The sequence below is a fragment of the Prorops nasuta genome, unplaced genomic scaffold (genome assembly GCF_024137725.1).
Source record: "Prorops nasuta isolate Cenicafe-Biocafe unplaced genomic scaffold, Cenicafe_Pnas_1.2 PNAS00045, whole genome shotgun sequence".
Lineage (NCBI taxonomy): Eukaryota > Metazoa > Arthropoda > Insecta > Hymenoptera > Bethylidae > Prorops > Prorops nasuta.
The window spans coordinates 716,953-725,718 of record NW_027116842.1 but is presented as its reverse complement, the minus strand read 5'-3'; the positions used below and the strand labels follow the sequence as shown (position 1 = coordinate 725,718).

General features: G+C 31.9%; 2 protein-coding genes and 1 long non-coding RNA gene across 6 annotated transcripts; 1 reads left to right on the top strand and 2 right to left on the bottom strand.

Moving 5' to 3' along the window:
* Positions 1-458: 458 nt before the first annotated feature.
* LOC136784059 (uncharacterized) lies at positions 459-2,417 on the bottom strand. The gene is made up of 3 exons (XR_010824362.1): positions 1,620-2,417; positions 1,323-1,526; positions 459-895 (listed from the first exon to the last, which is right to left on the bottom strand). It is a non-coding gene; the product is annotated as an uncharacterized lncRNA (long non-coding RNA).
* Positions 2,418-3,508: 1,091 nt separating this feature from the next.
* Positions 3,509-6,831, bottom strand: Shc (SHC-adaptor protein). Of its 3 annotated transcripts, none has more exons than XM_066744509.1 (12): positions 6,738-6,831; positions 6,523-6,681; positions 6,129-6,227; positions 5,793-5,863; positions 5,645-5,705; positions 5,390-5,563; positions 5,140-5,303; positions 4,849-5,075; positions 4,619-4,774; positions 4,424-4,551; positions 4,241-4,351; positions 3,510-4,159 (listed from the first exon to the last, which is right to left on the bottom strand). In XM_066744509.1, exons 3-12 carry the CDS (start codon positions 6,225-6,227, stop codon positions 4,025-4,027), a joined length of 1,326 nt encoding a protein of 441 aa, XP_066600606.1. In that variant the 5' UTR covers positions 6,523-6,681; positions 6,738-6,831; the 3' UTR covers positions 3,510-4,024. The 3 variants fall into 3 exon arrangements, with proteins under 3 accessions (XP_066600608.1, XP_066600606.1, XP_066600607.1); XM_066744510.1 differs by having other exon boundaries at positions 6,523-6,672; positions 6,738-6,822; XM_066744511.1 differs by lacking the exon at positions 6,523-6,681 and having other exon boundaries at positions 3,509-4,159; positions 6,738-6,809.
* A 977-nt stretch (positions 6,832-7,808) lies between these two features.
* Positions 7,809-8,766, top strand: RpL31 (ribosomal protein L31). 2 transcript variants are annotated; one of them, XM_066744512.1, is made up of 3 exons: positions 7,809-7,928; positions 8,273-8,499; positions 8,582-8,766. In XM_066744512.1, the coding sequence occupies exons 2-3, from the start codon at positions 8,279-8,281 to the stop codon at positions 8,730-8,732; spliced, it is 372 nt and encodes a 123-aa protein (XP_066600609.1). In that variant the 5' UTR covers positions 7,809-7,928; positions 8,273-8,278; the 3' UTR covers positions 8,733-8,766. The 2 variants fall into 2 exon arrangements, with proteins under 2 accessions (XP_066600609.1, XP_066600610.1); XM_066744513.1 differs by having other exon boundaries at positions 7,919-7,995.

Sequence of the window (8,766 nt, the reverse complement as noted above, 5' to 3'; positions counted from 1 at the left end):
TCGGGTCTGGGTTAAAGGGGTTAACGGGAACCCTCCTCAAGCCCTCTGTAGCCAACATTACGGAACGAAAAACGAGGGTGAATTGTCCAGCGCTATTTTTCAACCGATTTCAATGTTTTTGGGCTTGTTGGAATCATTAGGTCTCGCACTTAGTCATAAATAAAGCCGTATTTTCCTAAAAACGTAAAAAAATAAAATTGTTTAAAAATTCGCATTAATAATATTTAAACGCAAAACAAATCGAAAAATCGGGCTTCTTTATGACGAGGTGCCAGACCTAACGATTCCAACAAGCCCAAAAACATTGAAATCGGTTGAAAAATAGCGCTGGACAATTCTCCCTCGTTTTTCGTTCCGTAATATTGGCTACAGAGGGCTTGAGGGATCCCGTTAATTCTATGTCTATATGAAAGAATCTGAAAATTATAACACATAATTGTATAAAGACAATATGGGCATAAATACTATTCGTTTATTTACTTTATAAAACTCCTTCATTTATAATTACAAATTGGAGTTGTTCCTTCTTTTGTAAGTATTTTTTTGTTATTACAATCAATTTATCTGCAATATTTGTTGAATTATCTATTACGATAGCTGGAATTTCCTTGTTATTAATAGTTTGCACTTCTGATCCTCTGCTACCAATATTAAGTAATTTATTTACCATGCTCGTTCTTACTTGAATAAAATATGGATTAAACGTATCATTCTTATAAAAGCGCCAAAAATGTGCCATGAAATGATTAACTCTTATCTATCTTGGAAATTTGTCCTTCCTTTAAAGGGGCAATAAGCTTTCACATCTATTCCATGTTTTGCCTATTAATTTCAAATAATTGTTTTCATATTTCTTAACTTATGTCGACTCAATCTCTCTTTCTCTCTGAGTTTCCTGCAAAATAGAATTAAATATATATACAATTAACAAATATTTGTATATTTTATTAGGCTTTGTAAAGATGCTATTAAAAGAAAGCAATAAGAAAATTGAACAATTACAAACTGGCATTTATGAATCAAGAGATAAAAGAAAGAAAATATCAATGTTAAACGACGAAATTAGTTAATTTTATAGTAACTTAAAAGAACTAAATAATGCAGGAAATACAGAATTCTAGATATTAAATTTAATGAAAGAGTTTATGGACATAAAGGAATTGATAAATCAAGTAAGAACGAGCATGGTAAATGGATTACTTAATATTGGTAGCAGAGGATCAGAAGTGCAAACTATTAATAACAAGGAAATTCCAGCTATCGTAATAGATAATTCAACAAATATTGCAGATAAATTGATTGTAATAAAAAAAAATACTTACAAAAGAAGGAACAACTCCAATTTGTAATTATAAATGAAGGAGTTTTATAAAGTAAATAAACGAATAGTATATATTTATGCCCATATTGTCTTTATACAATTGTGTTATTATTTTCAGATTCTTTCATATAGACATAGAATTAATGTGAATTACTATATACCATAGTAAACTAAATAAGTTAATTCATATTTATCAACGTTAGACCTACAAATTTCAAAGATACATTAACTCATGTTACCTATACATACATACATATTGATAATGGGTATTCAACTCCACAATTAGCTGAATTCTTACATGATAAGGATACAGGAATGTGCGTGATACACTTCGAAAAAATCGGAAAAGCGTACCGAAATTGAATGCTAAACTGAACAAAGGTTAAGTAGAAGTTGCTCACAATGATGTGTGGCTTATTTTGAAATGGATGGACAAGAAAGAGGTTTATATGATAACTACCGTGCATAAACTTGGATTTAGCTGTACCGTCAAAACAGACTGCAAAAATGGAGAAAATATCATAAAACCTACGTGCATTTTAGAGTATAATCAGAACATGGGGCAGTTGACAATATAGATAGGCAATTGTCTTTGACTGAAACCACTAGAAAGTCCATGAAGTGGTATAGAAAATTTTTCTTCCATTTGGTAGATCTATCTCTGGCAAATGCTCACGCATTATATAATCAGCGAGCGGACATTCCACTTTCTTTTCCAAAATTTCGATTGGAAGTAGTAAGGAATATGCTCGGTATTGATTCCAATCGTCATTCATCTTCCATCCAATCAAGCAATCTACGCTACGATTGACTGATCGACATTTTGCTGTTCCAATTACCAGTGAAGAGGTCTGTTCTTTTTCGCTGTATTACTGCACTAGTGCAATAAGTTAAAGCGAGAAAACATACGTTTGTCTTATTTCAACTAATTGCATCAGTGCGATAGTGCAGTGAAAAAGAACAAACCCAAGATTCATTAAAGGTTCTCCAACGTGTGTGTAACCTTTGTTCAATATCGAATAAAAACCGCCGTTCCAGATTTGAATGCGACGTATGTATGTCATGATGAAACACTCTGCCTTACACCATGCTTCCATGTATGTATATCACACAAAATTGCATCTACCATAATAATGAAATTCATAAGAAAATAAAAAAAACGGTCCCTGTGCAAAAAGGGCAGTTTCTAGGGGTAGAAATAAAAAATATTATTATTATCGTCTTCTCCACTCCCGAAAACCCCTATATACAAATTAATTTTAAATTTCAAAAATTTTTAAATTTTCTCCAATGTTAGCCACCGGAACGTCTTATATGTATAAGACGCTATTTCAGATCGCTGTTTTTTGGGGCTTAACATAAAAAAATATAAATCAATATTTCTGCTTTTCAAAGGGTAAATATCATTGCTTTCCTTTTACACCTAAAGTGAGTCTGATCGACTCATTTGCATACAGTTTAAGTTACATAAACTGTACTCAACTGAGTCACATACATAACTGAGATTTAACTGAGATTTCGTGAAAAAGGAAAGCACCTTATATGTCGTCAAAACCCCGGCGTTCTAAAGGTTAATCCAGAGTTAAAATGGTATAGTTAATGTAACGGGAACTATACCACTTTAACTCTGGGTTAAGTTAACCTGACTTTGGTAGGGTTCACCCTAAGGCCTAAGGCCGGATTCATCTATTAATTTTTTTTTTCGACATTGCATTCCTGCGGCTAGGTTAAATTGGGTTGAATTGTTCCCGATCGGATCACAAACAAAAATTCCGTATCTCCATTCTCCATAATAAAATCAATAGAAAAAATAATTGAAACATCATCTCTTATTAGGACCGTACAAAAACTTACAATCTGGCCGGTATTCATAGTCGTTACTTATATCTAAAGCCGAAATCAGACGATGCTTTTTCTCGTGCTGGATTGCTTACTGAATTTAGAATGATGACTGCTAATTGGATATTTGCATTATTATAACCAATCAGCAAACAATATTTCAATTCAGCAAGCAATCCAGCACGAGAAAAAGCATCGTCTGATTTCGGCTTAAGTCTGACTTAAAGTATCGATTGTCCTTTTTCACCTAACAGTAATAGAAAAAGATAACCTATGCTTAAGTCGGTCTTAAATATAAGTAACGACTATAAATACCGGCCTCTGTGTTCTTTTATGTATTGCCAGTACAGAAAATCTACATTAAACGCGGATAGATTTTTAGTAATAGCAATTAATAAACAAACGTAGCAACATTGACATTTAAATTAGGATGCGTAATTACACAAATAAAAAAGTCCGGAAATAATAACAAAATTCACCGGTATTTAACACTGATATTATGCAAATGCATCGTTGCACATGCTTGCCCTAATGTCGTTGTGTAGCTATACATACAGCGAATATAGCAAGTTTACTCGCCGGAACCACATTGAAAACTAAATTAAAGTTAAACTAAAGAGTTTTAACATCAAATCTAAAAACAAATTTTGTAAAGAAGTATACTATATTCACCAAATAAAGTTTCGAACAATTGTCAACCTATAAAATTATACTAATCATAAATATAATAGACAGCTTGGTCGATAAATATTTAAAAGACAATAAAAAATTCACACATCTCAGTAAAATCTTTAAAAGTATGGCCGTTAATCAACATGTATAAAGATAATTACAATGATAAAATGTACTTTTTCCCATGTGGAATTAAAAGTTGGCATGTCTAGGAATTGGATAACGAAGTACTAAGACACTATCAGCAGATATAATTGGAAGTACATTATCGCAGTGGTGATTTATTAAATGACTGACACTGTCAAATACTCTGTCTTTTGTGCGAACCTGTAAAATTATATTAATAAGTAATTTATAAGTTCTAGTTACTATAAATGAGAGAAGAGAATCATTTAATTGATTACTTACCACTCCCTCTGGGTCAATTAACAGTAAATGCTTAGGTGTCCCATTATTCATTCCAGTTAGAACATATTGTCCAGGTGATCCTTGAGATTCTCTTACAAGGAAATCTCCATCCTTTGAAAATAAATAAAATTTTCTATTACATTGCATAAAATATTAATAATATACTACAAACGTTCCGCTCACTCTTGAAAGCATTGATTCCGCTTCCGATCGACTAACACTTCCATGAAACCAAATTTCTTGCATCATTTGCTTTTTTTGCGAGCGAGGACTCAGCTTATTCATTTCCGAAATAGCTGAACTGAATGGTTCTGAAAGTTTTTAATAGTAATTTGATTGTATTATTCAAATGAAAAGATCGATGGTTAAAATGCTCACGCATATCAAAGACATCAAAGAGAGATGCTGGCTCCCGATTGTCCTTGTTTGCGGCGACTACGCTATCATTAACGTAATTATGTTCCGTTCCAGAATTAAAGCATGATGTCATAGAAATTGTCCCATCCGAATTTAAATCAATTAGATTTTCATTTTCTGTGAAGTAAATATAAACTTATATTTATTCTTCTTCAAAATTATAAAATAATCTACAATAAACTATAGCTCACCAGGCCATTGTTGAGTTTGTCTAACTGAATTTAAAGAGGAAGCACTAGTTAAGGTATTGTGTAAACTATTTCGTATATGATTTTGCCCATGATGATGTTTTAAATTGGGTAGAGTGGACACTGTATTAGGTAATGGTGGTACTGGAGGTGGGCCAATATCAGGTGGAACTTTTCCTGGTAAATCATTGTAATAATCTCTGTCAGCTTCCCTTACTCCATTTAAAACACTGTAGGGAGACAAAAGTGATTGAATCAGTCAAGTGTTGATTTGATTTATTATCAAAAACTCACTGCAGTGATGTAGGTTTAGTCAAAAATTCCTTAAATCTGAGTTCAAAAGCTTGTCCAATTGTTGAAATAACATCTTGAGCTAATCCTCCAGCACATTCCAATACATAACATGCACGATATTCTTGCATATTTTTGGCAACATACGCAACAAAGTCCAATATCTCCTGTCAAAACCAAAATATATATATAATTTATAATACTTGTAATAATTTTTAAAAATTATTAGATTATATTTCACAATTTCTCTTACTGTATCTCCACCAGAAGCAAAAGATATTCTAGGCATTTCATGTTTCGCAATAGTATGACCAGTTGAAATATCGGTTAAAGATAAGCTACAGCTGCTAATGTTTAAATTAATATTGGCACCTGTATGCTCCATTCTAGGCTTTTCAGCTATGGCTCTTATTACTTTTCTATCAACCTAATAACAAAATTAGGCTAGAATAAGTAATTAGTAGCTATCATATTAATTATTTTGATTGTATTTAAATAACATAGTTACACGTCTCTTCTTATCCGCAGATTTTAAACCAGCAGCTTCGCATACTCTATTTATGCATTCTCTGTAAATAATGATGTTGTGTATAATTTGTGTAACATAAACAATAAACTGTTAATTATTAATACTTATATTAAATACTACTACGTACTTGGCAATGTATGATCTTGTTTCAAAATCTAAACTTTTCATAGAAGTATAAACTTCCAAACATCCAATATACTAAAAAGGAACATGAAAAAATTAAGATAAAGGCAAAACAGTACCAACAGTTTAAAAAGATTTACACTTTTTTAAGCAAAGGTTAAAGCTAATTAAGAAGGAAAAACTTATATACATAACCATTTATTAGATCATGTATTCAAGAGATTAAAAACAGTTTATTTTATTAATAATATTAAAATATTAATACTGCTTTGTTTTTTGTTATATTAATTTTTTTTTAATTTATGAGATTTTTAATGAATTAAAAATGATATATTCCTACTTTAACAGCATATGTAATTCCTTCTTTGCTGACAAGATGGTCTGGATGTAACCAGCCTCTTGCAGGCTTATTTATGAAACTGCCACTTCCAGCTGCCATCTAAAACAATGAAAACTATTCATATGGAATATTCACTAAATAATTATGACTTAGGTGTAAAAAATAATACAAAGGTAAAGCTATTTTTAGAAATAATAGTTTCTTTGAATATAAACAAAAGGCAGAATATTTTAATAAAATACAAACATTGAATTTTAAATGCATATGATTAAAAATTAAAATCCTATAAATAATTAGTTTTATTTTTTTAAATTGAGTATGTTGTTTAACTGCCATAGGTACCATCAATATTTTTGACAGTTTCCTTACATATTGAAGCAGAGCTCACACAAACCTGTCATTTATTATTACGAAAATTGAGGGTGTAGATCCGTTATCATCCTACTAATTCAACGTATCAACGGGTTTCTGTTCATTGCTCATTAAATCATTAGCTTTCTTTTAAATGATTAATCTGATTCACTTCCATTAATTGTAGCGATACCTGCGATTGCTATAAATTAAAGCTTTAACTTCTAATGCTAATGGTATGAATGCATGGGTGCTTACTTTCAATGATCTGTTCCGGGTTAGAGCAAAGATTAGACCTGTTTTCCATTTGATGTTTCCAGTTCCAACAATTCCAACGCTCCTAAAAGTAAATACATACAGGCCAATCTGGCCAATACAGGCGTGTTTTTTTAAAGGTACATAGGCCGTGTTCCGTTATTGACTGTGAGTACTGAAAATCTATAATATATGTCACGCAAACTATAGATTACTAGTACTCACAGTCAATAACGGAACACGGCCAATGTTGTGCACCAGTCACCCTAAGATTCTTTTGATGCGTTTAGGAACCATACCATCACTATGCATTTTTCTCTCCGCCTGAAGCAGTTGAGTATGTAGTCCGTTCGCAATTTCGCATGCCGTTCGCAAATGCAATGCTGGAAACTTAAGAATTTGAAGCCAAAACAGCAGTTTTCATGTTCGGGAACTCGAAATAAAGATATTCTGAAGATAAACTAGATAAGTTAAATGGTAATTTGTCATTTTTACGCGGAATTGTCGTCTATTTAAAATGATCACTTCTTTTTTGGTTACGAATTCTTAGGTTTCCAGCATTGCATTTTCGAACGTTTCACCAACGCTAAGGGTGAGTCCGACCAAATCCTGTAAGGTAAAATTTTACAATGTAGGATTGCCAATTTGCTGTGAATTAGCCAATCAGCATACGTATTTTCGAAAAATTGGCAATCCTACATGGTAAAATTTTACCTTACAGGTTTTGGTCGGACACACCTTAAGGCCCGATTCCACAAGCCTTGTTCAAACTGGATTAAGGCCCGATTCCACAAGACTTGTTTAAACTGGATTAAGTTAATTATGCTATATTCTATGTGACATAAAATATAGCAAAATTAACTTAATCCAGTTTAAACAAGGCTTGTGGAACCGGGCCTAATAAGTTAATTTTGCTATATTTTATGTCACATAGAATATAGCATAATTAACTAAATCCAGTTTAAACAAGTCTTGTGGAATCGGGCCTGTCTTACCGTATTTCTTTTCTGCGGATTGGATCGGATTGGATTGGCATCTAGTCAATATAAGTAACGTAACGACTATCAGCCTTAAGTCAAATGAATACAGACCTTATGTGAGAAATTCCCTAGATTTTGTAGGCTTATGCCACTGAAAGATGTATTTGAGAACGCATGATTATGCTCTTTTATTGTGAGACCATTGATCACGAAGGTATTGGAAAATTTTATATTAAGTAGAATCAGTAAACATCCACCAATAAAATAGTGATTTGTTAAAAGTTTGTATGAAAATTTATAGAAGATGTGCTCAATTTAAATTTCTTTTAAATATTTTGTTTAGAATATTGTGTATATTAGATGCTTCTTGTTGTGCATAGTATTCCATATAACCTGTCAATATTTTTCTTATTTTGATTTTAGAGAAAATTGTTCAGTGCTCGCTTAGTATATATGGGAAATAATGAAATTGAATAAATTGTTGTATTTTATTGAAGATATTGTGTTGATTGATGTAATCGTGATTGTAGCACACATATCTTTTTTATTTATTTATAGGTTAAAATGGCCAAGACTTCTGAGAAGAAAGGAAAGAGTGCTATAAACGAGGTAGTAACTCGTGAATACACAGTTAACTTGCACAAACGTCTTCATGGCGTTGGTTTTAAGAAACGTGCACCAAGAGCAATTAAGGAAATTAGGAAGTTTGCAGAAAAACAAATGGGCACCCCAGATGTCAGGATTGACACACGATTAAACAAACAATTATGGTCTAAAGGAATCAGGTAAGAAATATTAACACAATTTATATTATTAATAAACAAGCAGTATCTTTACATTCTCTAGCTTATGGGTATAATTTTTCAGGAATGTACCTTTCCGTGTGCGTGTACGACTGAGCAGAAGACGAAATGATGATGAAGATTCAGCAAATAAACTATATACTCTTGTCACGTATATACCTGTTGCAGGTTTCAAGGGATTGCAAACGGAAAATGTAGATGCCAGTCAAGATTAATTTACATCATTTTAATAAAAAATTGTAAAGAATA

Coding starts and splice junctions, on each gene's coding strand:
- RpL31 (XM_066744512.1), top strand. CDS start 8,279: ATGGCCAAGACTTCTGAGAAGAAAGGAAAGAGTGCTATAAACGAGGTA. Junction 8,500..8,581: donor TTATGGTCTAAAGGAATCAG/GTAAGAAATATT, acceptor ATAATTTTTCAG/GAATGTACCTTTCCGTGTGC.
- Shc (XM_066744509.1), bottom strand. CDS start 6,227: ATGGCAGCTGGAAGTGGCAGTTTCATAAATAAGCCTGCAAGAGGCTGG. Junction 4,775..4,848: donor ACAAACTCAACAATGGCCTG/GTGAGCTATAGT, acceptor TTTACTTCACAG/AAAATGAAAATCTAATTGAT. Junction 4,352..4,423: donor CGGAATCAATGCTTTCAAGA/GTGAGCGGAACG, acceptor TTATTTTCAAAG/GATGGAGATTTCCTTGTAAG.